This window comes from Mytilus galloprovincialis, chromosome 13, assembly GCF_965363235.1.
Source record: "Mytilus galloprovincialis chromosome 13, xbMytGall1.hap1.1, whole genome shotgun sequence".
Lineage (NCBI taxonomy): Eukaryota > Metazoa > Mollusca > Bivalvia > Mytilida > Mytilidae > Mytilus > Mytilus galloprovincialis.
This window is the reverse complement of record NC_134850.1, coordinates 48,736,998-48,764,776: the sequence shown is the minus strand read 5'-3', so window position 1 is coordinate 48,764,776 and position 27,779 is coordinate 48,736,998. Positions and strand designations below refer to the sequence as shown.

At 32.0% G+C, this 27,779-nt stretch overlaps 2 protein-coding genes across 4 annotated transcripts; both read left to right on the top strand.

Moving 5' to 3' along the window:
* Positions 1–242: 242 nt before the first annotated feature.
* On the top strand, positions 243–7,344 carry LOC143057614 (uncharacterized). 2 transcript variants are annotated; one of them, XM_076230946.1, is made up of 4 exons: positions 243–336; positions 3,388–4,645; positions 5,671–5,811; positions 6,445–7,344. In XM_076230946.1, the coding sequence occupies exons 2-4, from the start codon at positions 3,413–3,415 to the stop codon at positions 6,643–6,645; spliced, it is 1,575 nt and encodes a 524-aa protein (XP_076087061.1). In that variant the 5' UTR covers positions 243–336; positions 3,388–3,412; the 3' UTR covers positions 6,646–7,344. The 2 variants fall into 2 exon arrangements, with proteins under 2 accessions (XP_076087061.1, XP_076087062.1); XM_076230947.1 differs by lacking the exon at positions 243–336 and adding an exon at positions 496–514.
* A 4,712-nt stretch (positions 7,345–12,056) lies between these two features.
* LOC143057599 (uncharacterized) lies at positions 12,057–15,539 on the top strand. 2 transcript variants are annotated; one of them, XM_076230928.1, is made up of 3 exons: positions 12,057–12,173; positions 13,339–13,850; positions 14,533–15,539. In XM_076230928.1, exons 2-3 carry the CDS (start codon positions 13,370–13,372, stop codon positions 15,186–15,188), a joined length of 1,137 nt encoding a protein of 378 aa, XP_076087043.1. In that variant the 5' UTR covers positions 12,057–12,173; positions 13,339–13,369; the 3' UTR covers positions 15,189–15,539. The 2 variants fall into 2 exon arrangements, with proteins under 2 accessions (XP_076087043.1, XP_076087044.1); XM_076230929.1 differs by lacking the exon at positions 12,057–12,173 and adding an exon at positions 12,516–12,606.
* Positions 15,540–27,779: the final 12,240 nt, after the last annotated feature.

Below are 27,779 nucleotides of genomic sequence, written 5' to 3'. Positions count from 1 at the left end.
ACCACAAAACATTATAAAGACAACAACGTACCAAATAAAAGTTTTTTATAAGGTAAGACAGTGTTAATGTTTTTAATTAAATAGCATAAGTATCAATACAAGATTCGAAAGCATGATTATTTTTGGGGAAATTACAGACCAGAAAGCAAATTCAGTTTTAAAGTTCATAGCGTTCTTATCGTATATATATATTTATTTGGTATTTTGCATTATCTAAATTTGTATCTGAGAATTTACAATCCTTTAAGAAATTATTACCTTGCTTTGTTTACAGATGGCGACTGTTGCTCATCGGTTAACAAAATTCAAATATCTTTCCTGTTTAATATGTTGAATGTAAGAATCGACTGTAGTGTTATAAAAAAAGGGGACCAAGTTTGATATTAGTTTAAAGCGTTCTTAAGTCGACTAGGTATTTTTGACGTAGGCGAATTTTGCTGTGGATCTCTGACTCTGTTGCAGGCACAGACTTGTTGTACAGTTGACGTTGTATACTTACTGCACTTGTATAAATGTATTGTTTATATAATTTTTAATTCTAAATGTCATTATTATATAAAATATTTTTAAACAGATTAAGAAAAATTGATTTGAACACAAGGTCAACTACTTTATATATTGCATACATGTAGTAGTACACTGATTTATAACTTAAAAAAAATGGAAAGTGGGTCTCATTGGGGTCTAAGCGTGACGCGGGATTGCTGATTTTTTGTAAGCGTGACACTTGAAAGTCAAATTATTGTGTTGGGAAAACGGGAAATGAGGTCTAGCGGGACCCGGGAAATGACAAAAAAATGAGAATTGCTTACGTACATAGTGTAAGCGAGATACAGGAATCTGACAAAACAGTAAGCGGGATCCGGGATCGGAATCCCCCAATGAGACCCCCTGGAAACTGGTTACAAAATTTGATTCACTGATTCAAGTGATGTTATATCCCAAAACTATCATTCATTTGTTTGAATAATGCTTTCATTGATTAATAAGATAACTTTTTGTTTACTAATTATAAAACCCTTTCTTGATTCTGAGTATGGAGCGATTTTCGAGCGCGTCATTTTACCACAGAACACTCAAAATGTACCACAGAACTTCAAAATTTTAATACTTCAGGCATTATTATCCAGTTAATGTATTGACTATTCTTTTTGTAATTTGACATATATTATTCAAATAAATTATATTTTTTAGAAACAAAACTCACTATATCACAAAGCCCCCTACTGAATGGCTAATCTATATTTGTAATTGGGACCATAATTTATTTAGTTTGTCAGGTTTTTTTGCCCCTTTTTTATTAATTTTATGTTAAGATAAGTAAAATTAATATTCAAATACTTTCAAAAAAAATTCTGAAGTTGTTAACGGACAGTATTAAATATTTGAGTTCACTAATAACATATAATAAGTGTGTATTTTAATTGTCAAAAAGTTCAAGTTTGATGACTGTTTCAAGTGTCTTATCACATGATCACTGAACATTAGGTTGTATATATGTGTATCTTCTTCAATTATTTGACAATATTTCGGATTTTTACCAAATTTTGTATGCATTTAGAAATGTTGAACTGGAACTTTATAGTGAAAAAAAACTGGTATACATACATGTGACATTTACATATATATACATGTGGTAATCAATTGTATCTGATTTTATGCCCTTTATGGGCCCTGTAATTTGGGAAATAAAAATATTCTATTCTATTCTATTCTGTAGTTTCTATATTTTTTAGTCCAAAATTAATGTTGACCTTAGCAAGTTCACCTGCACAATTAAAGTACCATAATTTAATTAGATTAACCAATTTTGACACTCTCTGTAATCACCAATCAAGCCAATAAACATGTCATTTATATTTTCACACCTGAGACACCAAATACATTTATTTGAATTATCTTATTCAATCAGGTGGCAATTAAAAAATAGAATGATAATGTAGTCTTCCTGTTCTAATTATCATGATTATCATAAGTATTGTCAAATAACATGAATAATTCTAAAAATACAATTTTTATAATAAATAAGATCCAAGATTAAAACATCATATTTAATAATCTCGCAGATTTCTTAATATCACTAAAATATATTGTAAAACAAAATAGATAATAACACTTTTAATTGATCAGTTAAATATATTCAATAAACCGTGCAATAATTTTTTTTGCTATTGAAAAACATTTTTTTTAAATGTTTATTTTAGATTTCAAATGTAAAAAAATATGCCAAATAACAAAAATGTTATGATAATGTTTATCTTATCCTGCCAATCGTCATACAGTCTGCACCGTTAGTCACTAGTCCGATGCCCAAGACTAGTAAAAATTGATTCAGACTAGTGAATATTTTCAAAATTTGTATGGTCATATTGGGACAAATTTGGAAATTTTGTGTCTGGACTAGTAGATGAAATTTTTTTTGGCGCAGGCTGGTCATGTGATTAGTGTAACCTGAGTTAAAGAAATTATGATTCGGTATTATCAGATATGCATTTCATAAAGTAATTTTGATGTCCTGTAACTTCTGTGGTATATTTCAGTAGTTTTATTGTAATTTGTGTAGTTCTGTGGTATATTCTGAGTATACTGTGGTATTCTGTGGTAAAAAGACGCCCCCAGCGATTTTCTGATTTGACCACCTCAAATTGCCTTATCACTTACATATTAAGTCTATCCAGGAAAACTTTTGTTCATACATGTACCTGACTTTTAACCTGTGCTGTTTACACTTTAATCACCATTCATACTCTGAAAGCTTGTTAACATATTGAAATTTCAGGTCTGTCAAATTTTACCCAGTTTTATGCTTTACTCTGGCATAAATAGTAAAACTACTTTTCAAATTAATGTTTTATTTTCCAAACACATGTACATCTATGGTCACAATAAATCAAGAGAACAAATCAAACTAATAAACAATTTAAATACAGACTGCAATTTGCATATACATATGATAACATAATAACTAGCTACGGAGAGTAACTCTCTTAAAAGTATGCTAACTTAACCATACATCTTGACCATACCAAACTGATATTTAACATGAGTTCGGTGCTAAATTTTATTTTACACTCTCCAAAAGTGAAATTTTACTCTTACATTATACTATGATCATGATGATCTACCATATCTAATCGTCCATACGTCTCAAAATTAGTTTACATTATCTGATATTAGTTTATGTTCCTTTATATGTACACATTTTAATCATGGACATTATTTGTGTCCAAGGGACACACTAGTACTCCATTAATAACTTTTTAGCACTGATTTAGTATAGATAAGACTGGAATGAAATATTTAATGATACTTCCTTTTTCTATACTCTTTTTATTTTTTGTAAAGAAAAAGAAAGATGTTTAATTTTTCTCTTTTATTTTTTTACAGGATAAAATGAAGATTTTGTTGTAAAATGGCAACACATTTCATCTGTCAAGCAACAGAACCTCTCCCACACAGATTTCCTACAACAAGGGCCCCTGAGAAAGGTCATGGGGCTGTTTCACAGTATGAACTATTAAATCTTAGTGACAAGGCACACTGTCGTTTCCCTCCACCAGGATGGGATACATCGGAGAGCTCAGAAGATTCCTTACCCCTATACAGAGTTCCTGCCCCATCATGGAAAACAGCTGCCAATTTGGTTGGACCAGATCCAGATCTTTGTATAACTCCTGAAAAATCATCAGCAGGGAAATTTAACAATCTACAAGGAAGACAGTTTAATGCCCCTGTGCCAACCAAAATAAACAGGAACACTTTAATTGACCCTGATTTGGACTTAACCTTGACCCCAGAAAAAGCCTTAGAACCCAATGATAAAGAACATAAAAGTAATTTAAGAAATGGGGTTTGTGAAGATGGAAAGTTCAAGGGTCAACACAGGGTAAGATTTGAATTGGATGACTCTAGAGGATCAAGTGAGGGTGGGGATGAGGAGTCTTTGTTTCTGTTTTCAAGATGTCGACCAGGAAAGCCATACAAACCAGCATCGTATAGTGATGATAATGCTAAGGATCTCATTGATTCCTCGTCTAAAAGTGAAAACAAATCTAAAAATAAGCCAACTCAATATACAGTAAATAAGGTGAATAATAAAACTGTTTATGTTCCTCTGCATGGCAGTGACCAATCAAAGGAAATGAAATTAGCTGATCATTTTGACAAAAAATCAACAAATCAGGATCAGACAGATACTATCAGTAAACATGAACAAACCTCAGTGTTACCTGAAGTTATATACAATGAACAAACTGATACCAGACCTGTCTGCCATATACAAAATCATAAAACTCAGGAAACCAGATCAAAACATAAAGACATTAAGAAACCAGATTCTTCTTCCAACTCTGAAAAAGAGCAGGTACATATAAAAGGTCAAGGAGATTCTGCCCCAAAACGCAAAGTTAAAGTAAAAAGAGAGACGGCTGGACAGCCTCCTTTATCAGACTATAATTATCCATTTTCGGATGGTATGCCAGACAACTCAGAATATGAACATGTGTTTAAAAGGCCTGAGTACAACAGTACTTTAAGGATGCGAACAGAACTACAGCAGATAAAAGACAGTGAAATTGATGTAGCAAAAGCTTTAGAGAAGAAATTACAACTGTCAGATACTAAGAAAACAGAAATAACAGAAAAGGTAATAATAAGTTATAGAAATAGGTTCAATTTTGCAACTTAAAGTAAAAATATGTCAACGAAATGGGTAAGATTTGAAAAGGCTTTAATAATTATGTTAATAGAATCAATTTTTAAGATTTTGCATGATGCCTAAGCCCTTGGTGATATGAAATTATGTTTTGGAACATGGATAAAAGACACAATATTTCTTGAATATTAATAAGATATATATAATCTTCAACTTATGAATATGATTATGACAGCAATGGTAACCACTGATGGAGTAATTTAATAAAATTGAGAATGGAAATGGGGAATGTGTCAAAGAGACAACAACCCGCCCAAATAAAAAACAACAGCAGAGGGTCACCAACAGGTCTTCAATGTAGCGAGAAATTCCCGCACCCGGAGGCGTCCTTCAGCTGGCCCCTAAACAAATATATACTAGTCCAGTGATAATGAACGCCATACTAATTTCCAAATTGTACACAAGAAACTAAAATTAAAATAATACAAGACTAACAAATGTTTACTTAATTCAGATTTTCATGTTTATTTTGTCATACAATATCAAAAAGAAGGTTTTCTTAAAAATTGAACTTACATGTAAAGAAATGTATGGTATACAAAACCATGCAGCAGCCGTGAAACCCAATAAAACCAGAAAAAATACATCTCAAATTTGATTTACAATTTTCAAAAATTGATAAATAATCAGTGCTTTTATACATTTTGCCTGTTTTGCCTTTTTCAATTTTTTATGGAAAAGCTTATATACATGTATTTATAAATCATTGAATACATTGTACATGTGCTATCTTTTTACAGAAGGATTGATCCATGGGGAAAATACACAAAAGTTTAAGTAATTGTTACATACAACATGTACAATGTAATTTGTGTTAAATTATCTACATAATTTAATTGGGTACATGCTAAAGAGTGGTTGAAGACAACATTAAGTTAAAGTAAGGAATATTATACTAATAAATCTGTTGTTTTTATCATTTGATGAAATACCAGTAATTTCTTTATATTTAACAGGCTACATCAAAACTGAACACAAAAGACAGCATGTTTAGTGGATTGGTAAGCCTGGAGATTCCTGTGGAGGACTTATGTAATCAAGTGGAGCAGACTAAATCTAGCAAAGTATCAAGTAAAACAAGCAGACCCAAATCTCAGGTATGTTGTAATGGGAATAACATAGTTGATTTGAGATAAATATGAATAAAAGGAGATTTGGTGTATATTTTAGAGGAATGCAAAAGTCATTCAGCAGTCAACATACAGTCTTCAACAAAATTCCTTTACATATCTCATACTGTATCAAATTTCAATACACACATACATGTATGAAAAAAAAAGTAAACAATATAAATATTCAAATGCAGCCCGTACAATTGAAAAAACATAACCAATTTTATTTTATTGCATAGAGCAAGACATAAAATGTACCATGCACCAAATACAAATATGGCATAAAAGTTGCATTGCATATATCTAGTTATTAAATTAGTAACTATCTGAAACTGAAAGAGAGCAACAGATACCAAGTGGACACTCAAACTAGGAAGTCTAAAACAAACTGACAAAATCATGGAAAAAAGGAAACAACCACAAGACAAACAACAGAACACAAAACACAACATGAAAAACTAAAGTTTGAGAATCATGAACACTACCAATAACTTGGGGTGGTTTCAGGTGCTCTGAAAAGGTAAGCAAATGCCACACTGGTGGTTACAACCTAACAGTTGAGATGAATTTATATGGTCTTTACATTTGTTCTATTCATCAAATATTTTTTTTTTACAGACAGTTAAACATTCCAATGAACCAGATTTGATGGAATTCTTCACCACAGAGTTACAAAAAGAACAAGGAGAGTTTTCACTTCCTGGTCTATCAACTCCATCAGAATCTTTATCTACAGCTAGTCATTTTAGAGCTTTTGATTTATACCGTCACAACAGAGTCTGGGACAATAATAGTTACTTCAGTGTGAAGAAAAAGTGATAGCAACCAACTTTTAGAGAGATTTATAATTATTTGTGACTTTTTTGTACCAGATGGTAGATACTTTAAATGATGTGTTGAATTTAATTCATATAAAGATTTAAACGTGAAAGCTTCAATTTTTGTCTGATGTTTAAGGAAGAAAGAAATCCAACATCCATTTCATTTCTTGAATCAGATATCCTCTGAAGATAATGAAGATTTTCCATTTCATTTAAAATTAAAAGTATACCATACATATCTTCCCAAAAAAGAAATACCTGATATTCCAAACTTCAAATAAAACTTTAATACCTCAAATCCTAAAAAGATTTCATATGGTTATAGTAAGAAATTTTAAAAGTCCTAATGAACATTGATATATTTTTTCTGTTAAATATTTTTTGGGTGCAAGTTTTAAAACAACATTTTTTTCAACAAAAACAGCACATCCATTTAATAATTGTAATTGCAAAATTTCTACTGATTCTCCTGAGTTTAGATTTTGGGCATATGTTTAGCTCACCTTTTTTTTAAAACTGATTAAAAACCACATGGAAAAAATTGTCTAGAATGTTCAGTTCAGGTACAAATGTTATTTATATTAAGTTTCATATATGTATAGTGTAGATTAAAGCTACATGTAATCGTAGATTGAAAGTATAAAATGTATACAGTTTAAAATATGTTTTGTAGAAAATATTAAAATTTCAAATACTGTTCTAGTCTTCCATTATATATTTATTGTATATTTAGGAATTTTTGGTCCTCAATGCTCGTCAACTTCGTACTTTATTTGGCCTTTTAAACATTTTTGGATTTGAGCGTCACTGATGAGTCTTTTGAAGACAAAGCACTCATGTAAAATTTTAGTCCTGGTATCTATGATGAGTTTATTTTCACCAGTTGACTATTGGTAGTGTGATTGACCTTCAGTTTTGTAGGTCTTTGTTTGATGTTAATAGCCAATCAACAGTAGTCTCTTGGTAGTGTGATTGACATTGAGTTTTGTAGGTCTTTGTTTGATGTTAATAGCCAATCAACAGTTGTCTCTTGGTAGTGTGATTGACATTGAGTTTTGTAGGTCTTTGTTTGATGTTAATAGCCAATCAACAGTTGTCTCTTGGTAGTGTGATTGACATTGAGTTTTGTAGGTCTTTGTTTGATGTTAATAGCCAATCACCAGTAGTCTCTTGGTAGTGTGATTGACCTTGAGTTTTGTAGGTTATTGTTAGATGTTATAAGCCAATCACCAGTAGTCTCTTGGTAGTGTGATTGACCTTGAGTTTTGTAGGTTATTGTTAGATGTTATAAGCCAATCACCAGTAGTCTCTTGGTAGTGTGATTGACCTTGAGTTTTGTAGGTTATTGTTAGATGTTATAAGCCAATCACCAGTAGTCTCTTGGTAGTGTGATTGACCTTGAGGTTTGTAGGTTATTGTTAGATGTTATAAGCCAATCACCAGTAGTCTCTTGGTAGTGTGATTGACCTTGAGTTTTGTAGGTTATTGTTAGATGTTATAAGCCAATCACCAGTAGTCTCTTGGTAGTGTGATTGACCTTGAGGTTTGTTGGTCAATGTTTGATGCTATTAGCCAATCAACAGTAGTCGCTTGGTAGTGTGATTGACCTTGAGTTTTGTAGGTTGTTGTTCGATGTTATTAGGCAATCAACATTAGTCTCGTGGTAGTGTGATTGACCTTGAATTTTGTAGGTTGTTGTTAGGTCTTATTAGCCAATCAAAGTGCATACAGAAGACTTAACTTGATGAAGGCAGCATTTATAAAATGGAGAAATTTGAATATTTATTATAAGATGATGTTGTAGAATTGACCATGATACAACTCTCCACTAGAGACTAAATTACACAACTTTAAATCATTTTACAACCTTCAAACATAAGCAAAACCAATTCAGAATAGTCTGCTCTAAATGGCCCTGCAATAATAAATGTGAAACAATTCAAACAAGAATACTAACAGCCTGACTTAAATAAGAAACAATGAACAAGATACAAATATAATATACAGTAACAAATGTCAACCACTGAATTATAGGTTCCTGACTTGGGACAAGCACAGACAGTATGAAGAGGGGTTAAACAGGTTAGATGGAGCACAAACCCTTCACCTTGGATAATGGTGTAACAGTACAACATACGAACACACTATAAATCAGTTGAAACGAGCTTAATTTATTAGATTGGTACAAAGCAGAAAAATAAGTAACAAAAACACAGACTGGATGTAGGAGGGTAATTATACATCCTAACAACAATAAAAAAAAAAAGAAGCTTTTAGTACAGATCTGAGAGTACCCACAGTTACTGACTGCTAGTTTAAAGCTAACAACAACAAAAAACAAATTATGTATCAACAGGTACACATCCAAAATCTAATGGATTTAGTGTAAAGACGTCAATACCAGTCAGAGAAATAGACCGTGTGCAATACCAAAACACAGGTATCCATAGAGTATACATATCTCTCAGTGAATATTTGTTTTCTGGACATTAAAGGTCTTACACTGTGAATAATCTTTCAGGTTGAATCATAAAGCAAAGAAAAAGGACTGATCCAAACATTAAAGTTACATATTTATAATCCAATGTATGTATGGATTTTTACTGCATGGTATGTTTAAATATTCACCATTCATTCCTGTAACTTGATTTGTAATCAGAGTTGTAATAACATGAATTCAAATCCCGTCAAAGAAAAAAAACACCAATTTGCTATCACAAATTTGCAGGTCTAACAGTTTGAATAAGTTTCAGACACAGTATTTATATTATATTGAAACAATATATGTTTATATTTACATGTACAAGAAATAGTGCCAATAGAATTAATTAGAACATACCATTTATTCGCAATCAATATACTTATAAACAATAAGATATGGTATGAGTGCCAATGAGCCAACTCTCTATTCAAGGCACAATGTATAAATGAAACATTTATAGGTTAAAGCAAGGCCTTCAGTATAGAGCCTTGGCATACACCGAACAGCAAGCTTTAAAGATCCCAACATGACTTATGTAAAACAATTCAAACAGGAAAGTCGTAGATTGTACACGCTATTAGCATGTATCAGAGTTTTAGATCAATAGGTTTTATTTTATTTTCTACGTTCAGTAGTTGACTGAATTTCTTTCAAGAAATTATGTTTATTACCAAATACTATCAACACTGACACATTGCTTTGGGTTTAATATTTTTAAGATACAAATCCATGCTAAACACATGTGCGATATAAAGGTGTTGATGGGGAATGTTTTAATAATATTTCTGACTAATTCAAAATTTAAAACTATTTAAAGAGCGTTCATTTCTAATACTTGTATCTAGATAATTCCACAGTTTAATATTAGATGGAAATTAAAAGGGAAACTCTGCTTCGAGTTTGGACTTTTGGTATATATTTCAACCTTTTCGTAGATTTTTATTGTTTGTTTTAGTGAAGGTAGGAGGTTTCAAATATGATAAGTGTTCTGGAACATCTGTATTCATATTCTTGTTAAAAAAAAAAAATATTTGTTCCTTCTGATTTTTAACTTTTCCCATCCCGATTCCAAATAAAGTGATTCTAAATGACGCTTTTGATCTCGAGTAGCTCAGATATCCTGAACAGTTTCTTCGCTTCCTATGTTAATTTGCCTGTTTGTTTCCAAAGATTAGTTTTTTCTATACTTTCTTCCAATGGTACACATGCATGTGGTCCAACGTCCTGTTTGGTTATCTATCCAAATCTTACATTTTTAGCTTACCTGACCCAAAGGACCACGTGAGCTTTTCTCATCACTTGGCGTCCGTCGTCGTTGTAAGCTCAGGAATTGGAACCTTGATTTCGTCTCACTAGAATGACTCTTCTTTTTGACGATTTGTACTTTTTCTGTGATGTCTAAATCGAAAGTTGTTTTTTTGTCGTTACTTTCGACAAATCCATTCATATATCTATAAAATCATAACTTAATTTTACAACACCATTGACGAGAGATGTTCTTTTGCCGTATACATTCCGAATTCAATATACGAAGAAGTCTGATGATTCATATTCCTCTGTGTTGGCCTAAACTCTCATCTTGAGTAAGTCAATGTTTGCTTGAAACGGAATTACGGTCGTACACCTTTTTAATATTTTGATATTTCTTCGAAAATTTGTTTAATTCATAATTCGATCATGGAAGAATTTTAAGAAGATCAAATATGAAATGATGGGATATCGTGTTAAGCATGCATGGGTCTGATTTCTTGACAAAACACTAATCATTGATGCTCGCATCGAAAAAGTCGATGGGTTATATAAAATACGAGATGACGAGCATTGGGAACCAATATGTCTAACACGTTATTAAGATGACCTACAACGTCAGTACCCAGAATTATCTATGCTTCGGGATTATCGTGTATTATTCGAGAAGTTTCTTGTTGAATATTAACCAACAAAGCCTTGATACCTTCCACTGAAATTTTTGAAAAAGGGACACCAAGACGTTCTTTGAAATACCCCTGGTTCATCAAATTTCTGTTCAGACACTGATGACGTTTTACAAAGTCTGAGCAGGAGCAATGAATTCTACCCAGAGATTGTAAAAAAATCTCATCAAGCATGCCAGCCTTATATTTTGTACGTCAGACGCGAATCAGGTTTATCTTGCAGATTTGGCAGTGACATCACTTGATTATAGTTTATGATCTATTTCATCATCATTGTTATCAAGGTGATATTCTATTATACGTAAAGTTTTGCATCATCCATATAAATCTTAAATGCAATTAGATCACCTTAAATAAGTCTCTAATCTATCTCTATTTTTGATAAACTGTCTGGTTTCTTAATCTTTCGTGGCTAATACATATTTGGATTGAGCGCTCCTAATGAAGATATATCCAAAAGAAAACGCTTCAGACGCATGACATTTATAAAGTCTTGGTTTCATATTTTATATTTTTCTGTTGTGTTTTAGTCAAAGTATTATTATCTTTACTTCTGACGAAATCCATTCTAATATTTATCAAATCAGGTCTATTTTTATATCATCTTTGACGAGAGATGTCGACGATCCTTTTGTTGTATGCATTCTGAACTGATTGATTTAAGTAAGCGCTTTTGAATTCTTTCACGCGAAATATCATGTTTAAGTCAGAAGCTCTCATTATAAGTAAGACTATTTATGCCTGGATATGATCTACAATCGTCCGCACCTTCTTAATTATTTGTTGTTTCGGTTCTTACTTTAGTTGTTGTTATAATGATTCTAGCATGCAAGAATTAATAAAAACAAAGGAAAACTTGAAATATTTTTAACTATCATATGACTTCAATTATATATATAGGTAAGAATGCAAAGTGGAGTAAATTACGTGTTTTTAAATATATATAAAAACCATATAGATCGTTATACGATATCTAAACTGTATAGTTAATGAACGCATGCGTTACAAGTAGTAAGTAAAGGAGAAAACCGTTAACTTTCGCTATTCTACTGTTCATGCAGTTGCTTGTCTACGAACATCGCAAAACAGAAGGCTTACATATTATAACAGGTATTGTTAACATCATCATGCAGTTCACTACGATAACTATATAGTTATTATATTCGAATTTCATCAATAGTTTTTTTATTACTATATTTAGTATATTGTCAAGCATAAAGCGAGAAATAAACAGTGGAATATGCAAGCAGATATACTTATATATCGTCTAATTCTATTTTCATTGTATCTATGTCATCTATGCATTACCTTTCAAATAAATTTAATTAGTGACATGTTCAAATATGTTACGTTGTTTACGTAAATCCTCAATACTATTTATAGAAATGCATTCCTATTCAATGTTTTCCATGTTTAAATTTACAGATAATTTCATACACAATACAATATATTTCAACTGTACATATATCTTTACTACAATTATTTAAAGTCGCAAACAAGCAGGTTGTAACAAGAGTAGGCATTTTACCATTCTATAAAGAAGGTAGGTTATGTGTATTCGACCTGTATAGTAATATATTTCAGTTACTGACATTGTTTTATCGATCTCGGTGATGATGTTGATTTTCGGTATTTTTAACGCAATAAAAGGTATATGAATATATTGAAACGTATGAATCAGTAGATCTATTAAACCAAATGTAATCTAATGTGTAAATAAAAACAGTTATCTTATTGTTAACATCCTTGTTATTTGGTCTCTAATTGATAGATGTTTGTTTGTTTTTACATTGATTAAGAATATAACACAATGTTGACTGTTGTTCCTCTATTTTTGACATTTTTACCAATGATATCTGTTTTTCTCACTTTTATGCTGTCAATATAACGGAATTATATGCGACTGTCATACAAGTGAGAGGTTAAGCTAGCTAAAAAACACCATTTCCTACATGAAGAAATGCCTGTACCAAGTCAGGAATTTGACAGTTGTTTTCCTTTCGTCAGATGTCTTTTTTGAGCTTTTGATTTTGCCTTTTTTTAAGATCTTACCGTTTTGAATTTTCCTTGGACTTCGCTTTTTTTTAAGAATAGACGGATATATGTTTGACCACCATTTTGAAATAAGTACACATGTGAAATTTATTTTAGACTAGTTATGGAATCCCTAATTTTTAATTTTTTGTTGATTTGAAGAATAATAATTAAGTATCACCTGCCTTTGTTGGTAAGTAAAATGGTTATTGAAAACAATCAAAGGATATTTATTTTTCAGATTGGCTATCAAGCTGTGAATCTCATGTGAAATGGACCAACATAGCGTTGACAGGCCCGATGAAGTAATAGATTTCAACTCCATTAAACCAAATACTTTACCACATGATAAAAAATATCATATTTTTCTATCATACAAGACTGAAAATCGAGACCGTCGAATCGCGATACAGATAGACAGATTGTTACGAGGAAAGGGATACCAATGTTGCCTCCATGAAAGAGATTTCCTACCTGGAAATGCCATAGTAGACAATATTGATAAAAATATTGAACGTTCTATAAAAGTAGTATTCTTGTTATCAGAAAACTCTTCGGCAAGTGAATGGTGCCAATACGAGCTGACTATGACGGAGACATTTCATATTCAGAACAAAGGATATAAGCCAATCATATTAAAGCTTGATCAATGCAAGTTGCCAGATGCGATAAAAAGATATACATACCTTTCAGCAGACAGTCCTACAGAAGAATGGATTGGCAGACTAGCACTGGCAATTAATGATGAAACGGGTAAATATATTGTATCTTTTGTTTTGTTTTTGTCTTTTTTTTGTTTTGTCATTTTGTTTTTATTTGTTGTAATCTTTAAGAAATGCACACAATGCTTTAAGTTTGTTGAAAAGTTTATCAAATTAATGGGAAATATTGACGAAAATTTAGACAATTTCATTAAATACTTATGATGTTCGCTCCTCTTATTTCGTTTTATAATTTAGTAGCATTTCATTTGAAAACCATGTTTGAAAATTCCATAAAATCCTTGTTTTTTCATATTAATTTTTCAAAGAAAAAGGGTGTCAATGTTAAATGCATGAAAAGTCTAGAGAAAATTATTACCACCAGATATTTAATGGTTTATGTCACGAAAACAAGCAGTTGGACCGACCCTTCATTTTTCTGCTTTGTCAGTTACTTTATTTATACACTATCAATTATAACAGTCTTTAAAAAGCTTGTTATTTTAAAGAGAGTAGCGAACATCCTTGAGAAGCATTTATTACTAAATAGAAAAATGTAATAGAAAAAAACACAAAAAAAACCACCAGACATGATTTGAATATTTGATAATTGCTTTCCCTTTGTCATCTTTTGATTTTTTTCTACTACAAAACGAAAGGAAGTTAATAACCTATCAATGTTTTCATTTAAAAAATATTTAGAATGACAATGTAAAATCATCATTATATTTCAGATCACCTCATTACTAACAGGAGGAATATTAAGTTCGTTCCAGTTCCATGTATGAATTACAATCGTGATAAAGAACACAAACTTTCAACATGTCGATATCCACACATCTGTGCAAAGTACATAATCAATGATGCAGAATGTACCGGAAGTTGTGGCAAAAATCATAACTTGGTAACCGATCAGTCCAGAGAAATCCTGGTTGACGTTGGATTCATTACTGACGGCAATTATGATTCGCTATTGGAAACCTATAGGCAAAAATGTAAAGAAAAGCTGGCTGATATGGCAAAAAATGGAGTGACGGGTCCCTGCTGTTATTATAATTACAAGGGATGTTTGCTTGGTGATTTTCACTGTCCATTTACTCACATATGTAAAGATTGGTTTATTGGTACATGTGTAAAGCTGAACTGTACTCTGTCGCATGACATTTTGAATGCTCACACAAAACGTTTGCTTAAAATATTTGACATTGATACTACAAATGACAAGACGGCCATTTTAAACAAATATCGTGCTAAGTATCCACATAAAAAATTTATTACGATGAAAGAGTCAGTATCCACAAGAACATTTCTGAAAGAAAACTTGTTGTATGTTGTAGTTATTGTTTTTATAATTGTCTTTTTTGTAAAGACATATGGACTTTCTATTTAGTTTAAAATGATTCAACATTTTTAACAGATTTTCACGAATTTGTATACTGATGATTATTATTTAGAAATTCTTATTTGAAACTAAATACGCATTTAAATGATATTCCAATTGAAACTTTATTTGGAGCGGAAGATGAGCAGGTCTTTCGAACTTCTATTACTTGTGTAAACTTTTGGTGGTTTGATTTTTTGAAAGTATGAAGCAGAAATCAAATCTGTTGTGACTGGCTTTTTTGTTGTTGTTGTTTTTTTTGTTGTTGTTTTGTTTGTTTTGTTAATTTAACTTATTAGTGTGAATAAAGATTTTCATGTTAATTAAAATGAAATATTAGAATATTAAAAATACAAGAGATGATATACAATAAAAGCCATCTTTGGAACCCCTGAAATTTCAAAATAAGGAAACATATTTAAGCCTTTCAAAGTTATATGTTATTTTCATTCAATGTATTTCTATACCTTTAATAGGTTTCAATTGAAATTTGCAGGCATGCATAGAAAACATAGGGATAATAAATTATTCGCATGAAATAACGTCAACCTTAGACAGGCAAATCTAGGAATCTGATGCGACTGTCGTACAACTGGCAGGTTAAGCGCTATAAAACCAGGTCCAATCCACCATTTTCTTCATTTGAAAATGTCTGTACCATGTCAGGAATATGACAGTTGTTTATTCGTTTGATGTGTTTTATCATTTGATTTTGCCATTTGATTAGGTAATTTCCGTTTTGAATTTCCTCGGAGTTCAGTAATTTTGTGATTTTACCTTCTACAGGCCGCTTGACTCCTGCAATGCGCACATCAAATGTCAACAGCGGTTATAAGAAACAATAGAATTGACTAATGTTTTACTCCAATGGGCTTATTTTACCGAAATGAAGATAAAGGTAATGACATATGGAAATTATGTCCAAGTTACAATTGAAAAGAAAAAAAGATGAAAACAGAATACTTCGAATAAACTCAAGCCAATGATTTATTTCTACTGTACATGCACCATCCTTCAAACAATTGAAAATAAACTCCTCATATATACCAGGACTAAAACTTTATATATATGCCAGACGCGTAGTAGTCTTTGAAAGTTTTTTAGTTTTATTTTACAGCAGTAAAGATATTGGTTATACTATTTGAAACGGGTAAGTGAAACATCTTGTCTTAAATATCGATCGCTGTGTAGATGTACATGTAAATACTCACCAAATATGTAGGTATTATATATATAAAAAAGAAAATGACAAAAATACCGAACTCCGAGGTATGCAATGAACTAAATTGGTATGCCATACCCCAGTTTCGTCTTCGTAGACTTATCATTGGCGATGGAATCAAAACAGTAGCAAGTTTTTCTCATAAACCAAATTGAAATTTTTTTATTCGAGCGTCACTGGTGAGTCTTTTGTAGACGAAACGCACGTCTGGCGTAAGTGTAAAATTTTAGTCCTGGTATCTATGATGAGTTCATTTTGAACATCATTAAAAAGACAAAAATTCCGAATTTTTGTGACAAATAATTTCAAGTCCACCTACGCCTTGGATAGAACAACCTCAGTGTTTGGATTTATTATGCCTTTAAACGAGAGATCTTTCATTGTATGAATATATACCAAAACTAGAGATATTCTAAAACCTGTCACTATTAAGAAATGTGTCTTTAAAAGGTATGGTTTACCAAATGTACTGTTGAGTCCAAGTCCTTTAACTAGACATTCAAGATAGTAACTTATGCTTATGATTCTATTATAGAAGTACTATTACCTATCACAGCATATTGATCATGCAGGTCGCAGAGCAACAACGGGAAACTGTTGCTAGGCTAAAGATTTGAAATAATCTTTGATAAACTTTTTTCACTTCTAAGAAATTGTAATACCAGTAGTTATCAAAGGTACCAGGATTATAATTTAATACGCCAGACGAGCGTTACGTCTAAATAAGTCTCATTTGTGACGTTCAGATCAAAATATTTATAAAACCAAACAAGTACAAAGTTGAAGAGCAATGAGGACCCAAAATTCCGAAAAGTTGTGCCAAATACGGCTAAGGTTATCTATGCCTAGGATAAAAAAAAATCCTTTGTTTTAAAAAAAAAATCAACGTGTTGTACACAGGAAATTCATAAAAATGACCATATAATTGATATTGATGTCAACACCGAAGTGCCGACTACTGGGCTGGTGATACTCTCGGGAACGAAACGTCCTATGTAGTAATTATTTACCGATGTTCAAATCTCGTTAATCGATAAAAAGAAGACACAAATCAAGGTAACACACACTGAGTGAATTTCAAAAGGAGAGAGACTGGTTCATCGAAGCAGCTCCTTCTATGCATGCATTACCCTTCATGCATATTAATAATAAATATGTTATCATCATTGATATGGCCATAATCAGTTTTTATGAGTTTGTACTTTTAGACTAGAACAAGATTAACCTAGCTGTATGTGACAAAAGCTTTCGAGGTTCTGGATTAACAACGATTTTCAACTTCGTATTTGATTTGGCTTTGCGTCTTTTGTTTAATAAATCGTCAATGATGAGTTTTATATAGACGAAATAAAATCTGATGTTTTTAAGCTAGATATCTATGATGAGTTTATCAGTCAACAGACCAAAAGTCCTTACCAATATCTATAACAACTTGTCATATTTCGCTTAAAACCATTTGGTAACATTTATAAATTATTTTTTTATCGATTGATTTTGCCATTTGATAAGGGACTTTCCGTTTTGAATTTTCCTCGGAGTTCGGTATTATTGTTATTTTACTTTTTTCAATGATAAATGTATGGACTTTCACGGTCCTTTAACAACTGAAAAAATAACATTATATAATCATTCGATGTAACAATGTTTTCTATTTTGCACGTCATCAAAGGAATATAAATATTGGAAAACTTAACTGTTTTATAGAAACTACTTTAGATGTTTTGAAAAAAATCTTCTCTTTGGAACCAACAGTTCTACATATTTTCAATTGTCTAACCCTCATCGGTAAAACACTGGACATTGTTCTTCATTGATTGGAATACAGTGACCAATATCATGGGTAGACGAAACGCGCGTCTGGCGTACTAAATTATAATTCTGGTACCTTTGATAACTATAAGTAGAACAAGTTAGACATTAGTCCAACTTCTAACACTTTTGACTTGATTTGGGTAGCTTGGTACTGGCATACTTCACCAGTTGTACAGTTTAATTTAGTCAAATGAATTGATAGTGTGTCAGAATATTTTTATGAAGTTCTAAAGGTGAGATAATTACCAACAATCATCACGATTAGCTTTCCGGTAAAATAAATACTTGTTTATATACAGTATTAAGAAAGATGTTTTTGAAAGCTCTTTTAAAAAACCGTAAATCTATGATTGATGAAGTAACATAAAAATGATGCCAATGTCAACAAAATGAAATAGAATAAAACAGTTTTCTGGTAACCAGCGTTTCTGATAAAAGTAGTTATATCTGACAATTCTTTAACAATATAAGTCGGATTAAGGCCATGGTTATTCTAGGTTGCCTTTGCTTATCATTTTTACACGCCTTAGTTAAACATTCGTCTAGTATGCAAGATATGACCAGAAATATTCGTCTTAGTTATATTCCTTTCCATCTTTATTAATTGCTAGGATTTGTATTTGTATACAATTTTTAAATTTGTAATGGATAAATATTCCATATGGAGTCATATGATATTTCTTTCTTTGTCATTAATTTAAAAATAAAATAACTGTTTATATAAATACCGTATATAATACAGAAATTATTCATATTGTATTTAAATTGTACATTATATATATATACCACGATACCTAATACATTTATGTTTAGGACGTAGATTGTCATGTATATGTATTTCTTGACAGCCTATGTGTCTAATGGACTTAATGAAAACCCCTCATATTCCAGGGTACGTATGGTGTTATTTTTTACTTTCGTTTTGTTTGGATTTCATTACTGACTGTTAACTAAGAATAGCTATGCATATTGTACAACTTCTAATGTCTATTGATAGACATTCTAGATCAATACACATAGCAGTTGTGCCTTCTATTGATATTTTATAGACCAGCTGCAGTTAGTGCACAATACATGTTTACTATATCTAAATATGTACACTGAGATGTTACATGACAATTTATGGTTTGTAAAGAAGGAGTAGGAATGAACCTACTATGTTATGAAGGTAGGTAGTGTTTATGAGCGTTAATTTAATTTCTGGAATCTTTATCGATAATGCTGCTTTTAAGTTGTTTTAAATAAGTAATTGAAAAGTAGAGATACACAAATTTGAGATGTCTTTTAAGTGAGAATGGAATGTTGTCATATCTTTTCGAAAAACTCGAAAGATTTTCTTATCCCAGGAATAGATTATCTTAGTCGTATTTGGCAAAACTTTGAACTATGAACTTGTTTGACTCTACAACTATTTTGATCTGAGCGTCACTGATGAGTCTTATGTAGACGACACGCGCGTCTGGCGTATTAAATTATTATCCTAGTACCTTTGATAACTAAATATAACTGTATGCCGTTACTATGCTATTTACTTGAACATGTATTGATAAGAATTGCTTGTCTTGCAAACAATACGATTTGCAACAATGCTACGAAATTTAAAGAAGGATTTTTAAGGTTACAGGTTATGCATTGGAGCACATATAATTTTGAATGACTCTCCACTCTGCGTGACTAGTATACGGTTACATGTGGTAAATCAAATTACTATCATTTTCAGTATAATTCATCACGTACTTTCTTCATTAAACACTTGGAATGAACAAAACATTTGGCTTATTGCCATAGCCACTTTTAAACATGTCTGTTCTTGTCGATGTCCTTTTGATATCTATATCAGATAAGAACACCTTTCTAGGTTTCTAACTAAGTCTGAATAATTTTTGAACAAAAACTACGCTTTTTGTTTTCCAGGTTGAATAAACTATATGTTTCAAATAAATTAAGAGCTACAAAGTTATAATAAAACTCTTTTTGAACAAATTCATTCTGCAACTTAGAAACATTGCATATTTCAGATTGTGCCTCGCTTTTGAAATGACAGACCTAGGTGATGTCAAGCCTGATGAGACAATTGATTACAGCTCTATTAAACCAATTACATTACCTATTGATAAAGACTATCACACTTTTATAGCGTATAAGGCTGGTGATCCAGACAGTGGAGTTGCATTACAGATAGTCGAATTGTTAGAAGGTAAAGGGTACAAATGTTGTATCCACGAGGGAGATTTACTAGCCGGACGTTCTTTCCTTAGGACTATTGCTCGAACTATCAAACGTTCTATAAAGGTTGTATTCTTGTTGTCAGAAAACTCTTCTGCATGTGAAATGTGGAAATATCAACTTGATGTTGCAGAAACATTTCATATTGAAACCAAAGGTTATAAGCCAATCATATTGAAGCTTGATCAATGCTTTTTGTCCGATACGTTGACAAAATATACATACCTTTCAGCAGATAAACCTACGGAAGAATGGATTGGTCGACTGGCAAAAGCAATTAATGATGAAACTGATAAATAAGGTTTTTAAATTTGTCGATTTTGTAAAGTTTTCTTTTATGCTTTTTGTTTGGTATTGTTTTCGTTTTTTACCAAATAAGAATTTTTGATCATACAATACCCACAAAATTATTACGTTTGTTAAGTAATATCTTTGATTTTGTAAACTGTTCAAAATGTGATTATATGTATATATTCTGTCATATATTCACGAGTATCAAACTCATAATCATCAAAACAGTGACAATAGTTTTAATATGTTCCGATATTGCTCAATTTCCAAAGTTTTTCACAGACTTTTTTCTTTTAAGGAATACTTTGGATCTAATTGAACTACTTTTTCCATACTGGAGAGAATTTACAATTTAGCATACATGTTCATTTAAAAAAATCAGACAACTGTTACCATAAAATAATAATACCCTAGCAATGTGTAAAAATATAAAAATGATAATTTTGATGCAGAAACTTGCTGTATTACTTTTTGTCAGATTAATTCCATTCATGAATTACAGTTTGTTCGATATCTAAATTGTACTCATCATATGTTTTTATTAAAAAATATATCTATATATTTCAGATCACCTTGTAAGCAGCAGAAGGAACATTAAGTTCGTTGCAGTTCCATGTATCGATTACAATCGTGATAAAGAACACAAACTTTCAACATGTCGATATCCACACATCTGTGCAAAGTACATAATCAATGATGACATATGTGATGGGAGTTGTGACAAAAATCATAACTTGGTAACCAATCAGTCAAGGGAAATCCTCGTTGACCTTGGTTTTATCACCGAAGGCAATTATGATTGCATTCTGGAAACCTATAGGCAAAAATGTAAAGAAAAGCTGGCTGATATGGCAAAAAATGGAGTGACGGGTCCCTGCTGTTATCATAATTACAAGGGATGTTTGCTTGGTGATTTTCACTGTCCATTTACTCACATATGTAAAGACTGGTTTCTTGGTAAATGTTTGAAGCGGAAATGTGCTCTTTCTCAGGATATTTTGAAAAAATGATCACACAAAACGTTTGCTTGAAATCTTTGAAATTGATACTTCACAAGATGCAGATGTAGTTTTAAACACATATCGTGCAAAGTATACTCACAAAACGTTTATTCCGATTTCAGCATCTTTATTCACAAAAAGGATTTTGAAGGAAAACTGTCTGTTTCTGTTTGCATGTGTTCTTCTTTCTGCATTTATCACTGCTGTCTTCGTTAAAAAAAGTTAGATTGTTTTTCCTCTACAAAATTGTTTTTAAAGAGTGTGACAAATCCCTATCGTGCTTCTATGAACAAATATGTTTCCAAGAACAATGCCGGTACGTAATGAAGAGATTATTCGATTCAAAAATTTTTGAATCAGACAAAACATTGGTACTAATACAACAATTTATAAAATGTTAGGGATAGAACATACATCAAATATATTGAGATACAATACACGGAACTATAAGTATGTTCGATACTCCAATTGACAATATATGTGTTTAATAAGATGAACACGTCTTTAATGAAAACAATCTGTGTTGTATTTCGGCAGGACTATTGGCATGTTTGATTCAGTAGAAATATGAGGCAGTGCTAATAAATGTTTTCGGTTATTTTTCCTGTCTAATTTTGTAGCATGAATAAAAGTTATCATGTTTGTTTTAATAGATGTTTTATAAAGAATGTAGTTTAGGTAAGAAAATGTGTACATGTATATATAAGAATTAAGATTCACAAACTTCTGCCATTTTGTATGTATTTTAATTCATTCCAAACTCGTTTAACGTGTCCGTTTGCCTTGAAGAAATAGTCATTTGAATTAAATAACAGGTAATCAAACTGATCTTGTCCCGAATATACATGATATATTTGCTATTGGACGCTAAACAAACAACAACCAACCTGTACGTCATATAGAGTCATTTTCTCATTTCTCAAGTATAAATATTGACTATTGATGATAAACAAATTGAAAATGTTAGATGTTTATTTTCGGCTTGGGCGTGTCCGATGAAGGTAAATACAGAAAAAAAAACGCTTCGAACGCATGCAATTTATAACTAAAGGCAGCAGTAGTATACCGCTGTTCGAAATTCATAAATCGATAGAGAAAAAAACAAATCCGGGTTACAAACTAAAACTGAGGGAAATGTATCAATTTTAAGAGAACTACGACACAACAGAAACACAAGATCAAAATGTATTAAAATAAAGCGGGTCCAGGACCAATTCAGTATATCTTATCATAATCCTTCGGTTTTAATTAAATTTTCTATGTGCATACATTTAGAGTAATTAAGAGCTGGTAAACTCAGTGTATCATAAATATTTCCGATTATGGAATACATTCTTCTGCATTTATTTCCATATTTTTCTACAAATTCACAATTGCATGTTTGTAGTATGATTATTGTGTGTGTACTAAAATCAGGTGTTTCGGTTATGGTCATGTAGACCTAGGCTCATCCTCATCAGGTATCCCTAGCCAATATGTTTTCTCCTTTGTAATATGTAGAATAGTTTCAATTTGATTTCTCTTATGGGGATACATGTTAAAATAAATCGGGTCTAGGACCAATCCAGTATATCCAAAATGTAACACACGCAGAAATGAACTATAATATAACAATGGCCATTTTCCTGACTTGGTACAACATGTTGTTTTCTTTTTATAGTGTTATCTCTGATAAAATTTGTGTATGACATTGTGAGTTCGAACCCCGCTCGAAAGAGTGAACTCGACTCCAATGTTAATTGACTAGGATTGTCAGTTTTTCTATCAAAGGTCTGTGGTTTTCACCGGGCACTCCGGCTTCCCGCACCCATAAAAATTGGCCACAATGAAATAGCCTAATTGCGGTGATTAAAAGTGGCGTTAAAACACCAAAAATCTAATAAAAATTCAAATTTTACAAAGTCAGATCATCCCTCCATTAACATAGTATTTGCATTTACTTTTGCCTTTTGTTTCACTTGTGTAAAGGGCAGAAAAGTTAAATGTTTTATATTATTGCAAGATGAAAGAGAAGTACATTGTATGTACTCATGCATAGAGTAGTTTCACAATAACTCTGAATAAGATTGCTTAAATGGCTGATAATATTGAAATAGTATTTTTAAAAGAGGAAACTTGCAGTCTGATTTTATGTTGAATTTCCCATTTCTGTGTAGATAATTTATATCTTTTGCAAACAGTGTTGATAATACAGGATAACTACTGTTATGATATTGTAATTATTATGTTTATTTATGTTGGCCTAATTTGTGTTGTATGGCCTGATAGTTGTTTACCAAATAATCTTATAATTGTGCAGTTTAGGAATCACTGGAACAATCACAGAATGATTGGAACTTTCTAGAATGATCCTTATAAAAGATGCGTAATTTAAACTTCTACGTTATTCCAGAAACTTCCGTTGTAACTTTCCAGGATTTTCCACAATGTTCCATTATAGAGTGTTCTAGAATTTTCCATGACAACACTATATATACAGACACTAAAGTTAAACTCTCATAATTAAACTTGGACATAGACATTGATAGACATTAGTATTCACAGCATTTGGATTGACACTTTTATTCTACAAACAACATCATACTGGATTGTGACATTAGTAGTGAACGTAATATTCAAATTGGATTCCGAAAGATTTCCGGATACAGATAAAGATAACAGATTGGACTCATATTTTGACAGTTAAGTTAACAGTAATATTTGTGTAATACCTTTTGTAAACTTTTGTATATTAAATATTGTTAAATTTTACTATTGATTTGTGTCTTTTGTTGGCTACAATTTAAAGGCGATTTCTGGCCGTAACAGAAATTGGGGGCTCGTCCGGGATAACGAAAATATCTTTTTCAAAATTTATTCAATATTTTTATTATAACTAGCCAACAAAATTCTACAAAATGGCATTTGATGCTGGTAAATTTTTGAAAACGCCAGACCTGGAGAGTTTTGATAATTTAAAGAAAGAGGAATTAGTGTTGCTTGCTAAAGAACTGAAATTAGTTTTTAAAGTATCTATGAGAAAACAAATTATAAAAAATTTGGTTATAGACAAATTAGTTGACGCAGAAATTTTAGGTGAAGAGGCTCTTGAACTTAAGGTCGAAAATATTGACGCCTTTAAATTAAAACAGCTTGAATTAGAACATGAACTCAAACTAAAAGAATTGGAAATGAAGGAGATGGAGAAAAGAAAAGAAGATGAATTTAAATTAAAACAAGCAGAACTGGAAATGAAGGAAAGGTTGGAAATAGAGAGAAAAGAAAAAGAAGATGAATTTAAATTAAAAAAACTGGAAATGAAGGAGAGGGAGAAAATAAAAGAAGATGAATTAAAATTAAAAGAACTTGAAATGAGAGAAAGGCTAGAGATGGAAAAACTGAAAATTGAAATGGTCAAAGAAGAAAGCAACACTAAAGTCCAGTCGAAATCAGATTATTTTGATGCAGCAAAGAATATACGTTTGGTTCCGAAATTTTGTGAAAAAACAGTTGATAAATATTTTCCACAGTTTGAGAAAATTGCTAATAATTTGAAATGGCCAATGCCGTATTGGACTACGATGCTGCAAAGTGTTTTTGAGGGTAAGGCAGCTGAAATATACTCCGCACTTCCATCAGAAAAAAGTTCTGATTATGACACTGTGAAACAGGAAATTTTGAAAGCCTATGAGCTAGTACCAGAAGCATATAGACAGAAATTTAGATCTTATAAAAAGTTTGATTCGCAAACCTATGTGGAATTTGCTCGGGAAAAAGAAGATCTATTTGATAAATGGCTTACTTCAAAGAAAACAAAAAACAATTTTGATCAACTAAGACAATTGATGTTATTAGAAGAGTTTAAACAATGTGTTCATTCAGAATTAAAAACACATTTAGACGACAAAACTGTTGAGTCAATACATGATGCGGCTGTAATTTCAGATAATTATACTCTTTCACATAAAAGAAGTTTCAAGAGTCAAAATGTTAATACTTCCAGTGGAAATTACAAAAATCAAAGCACTGAGCGTACTGATAGTAAGCCTGTTCCACAGAATAAGAGTCAGTCCAGTTATAATATGTCTAGTCCAAAATTTGATACTTTTGAGAAGAAGTCACTGACTTGTGCTTATTGTAAGAAGATTGGTCACCTGATGGCTGATTGTTTTAGACTCCAGAAGAAGAATGAACGCGATAATAAGCCGAAGACCAGTGCTTGTACGACACCTTATATTACCAGTACATTGGAATGCCCTGCGCGTCAGGCTTTTAAGTCCAGTTTTTGTGATTACATGGAGGAATATAAACCCTTTATGTCTGATGGGTTTATTTCTATTGTTGATGATACCACTCTTCAGCCTATTAAGATTTTACGGGACACTGGAGCTTCTCAGTCTTTATTGTTAGAAGGTGTGTTGCCTTTGTCCGAGAAGACTTCTGTTGGTGCCTCCGTTTTGTTACAAGGTGTAGAGTTAGGTTGTATAGATGTTCCTCTCCATCGTATTTTTCTGAAGTCAGATTTGATAACTGGACCAGTTATTGTAGGTGTTCGTCCTAATCTCCCTGTAGAGGGTGTTACCTTATTGCTAGGAAATGATCTAGCTAGGAACAAAGTGGTTGCTGAACCAATTGTTACCAGTGAACCGGTGGTGGATGTTAAATCACCTGAAGATGATGCTGAATTGTATCCAGCTTGTGTTGTTACTAGGGCGATGGCTAGAAAACAACAAAATGAGAATTTGCAAGAAGACAAGTTTGATTACATGGACCTTTCTGACACTTTTATAGCTGATATTGAAGATCCTGGTAACTCAGAAAAGGCTATTATAAAACCACCTAGTGTTAACAAAAATGTTATTATGCCATGGCCAGATGTAAACAGCCATTCATTAGACCGAAATAATTTACTCGAAGAACAACATAAAGACCCTGAGGTTCTTCAGCTTAACCAGCAGGCTCAACCACAGGAGGAAGCAGACAAAGTGGCCGAATGCTTTTACCATCAGGACGGCATTTTAATGAGGAAGTGGATGCCTCCTGATGCTACCCCAGAGGAGGAATGGAGAGTGCTATACCAAGTGGTGGTGCCTAAAGTTTATAGACAAGAAGTTATTGGTCTTGCCCATGACACCCCCTTTGCTGGACACTTAAGTATAAGGAAGACTTGCCTTAAGATCTTGCAGCATTTCTACTGGCCCAGACTTCGAAATGATGTCGCAGAATACTGCAAATCATGCCATATATGCCAGGTTGTTGGTAAGCCTAACCAGAAAATACCACCAGCACCACTTCTGCCTATTCCAGCCTTTGACGAACCTTTCAGCAGAGTTCTAATTGACTGTGTTGGACCTTTACCAAAGACCAAGACTGGAAATGCATATTTATTGACAATCATGTGTACATCTACCCGCTTTCCTGAAGCTATTCCGCTCAGAAATATCAAGACACCTACTATCGTCAAAGCTTTGATCAAATTTTTCACATTAGTAGGACTTCCTAAGTCTATACAGTCCGACCAGGGATCAAATTTCATGTCAGGTTTATTTCAGCAAGTCGTATACCAGTTAGGGATTGCTCAGTACAGATCAAGTGCTTATCATCCAGAATCTCAAGGTGCCTTAGAACGTTTTCATCAAACATTGAAGAACATGATTAGAACTTTTTGTCTTCAATTTGACCGAGACTGGGATGATGGAGTTCACTTTCTACTTTTTGCGGTTCGAGAGGCTGTTCAAGAATCCCTTGGATTTAGTCCCTTTGAGTTGGTATTTGGTCATACTGTAAGGGGACCGTTAAAATTGATTAAGGAAAAGTGGCTTACTGAACATACTGACTTGAATCTTTTAGACTATGTATCTAGATTTAAAGAAAAATTGTATACTGCTTGTCAAATTGCTCAGAAAAACTTAAAAAATGTACAGAACAAGATGAAAATATGGTATGATAAAGCTGCCAGGGACAGAGTTTTTGAGCCTGGTGATAAGGTACTTGTATTTCTGCCTGTCCCTGGACATCCTTTACAGGCTAAATATTGTGGTCCTTATACAATAGAGAGTAAAATTAATG

Coding starts and splice junctions, on each gene's coding strand:
- LOC143057614 (XM_076230946.1), top strand. CDS start 3,413: ATGGCAACACATTTCATCTGTCAAGCAACAGAACCTCTCCCACACAGA. Junction 4,646..5,670: donor AAACAGAAATAACAGAAAAG/GTAATAATAAGT, acceptor TATATTTAACAG/GCTACATCAAAACTGAACAC. Junction 5,812..6,444: donor CAAGCAGACCCAAATCTCAG/GTATGTTGTAAT, acceptor TTTTTTTTACAG/ACAGTTAAACATTCCAATGA.
- LOC143057599 (XM_076230928.1), top strand. CDS start 13,370: ATGGACCAACATAGCGTTGACAGGCCCGATGAAGTAATAGATTTCAAC. Junction 13,851..14,532: donor GGCAATTAATGATGAAACGG/GTAAATATATTG, acceptor ATTATATTTCAG/ATCACCTCATTACTAACAGG.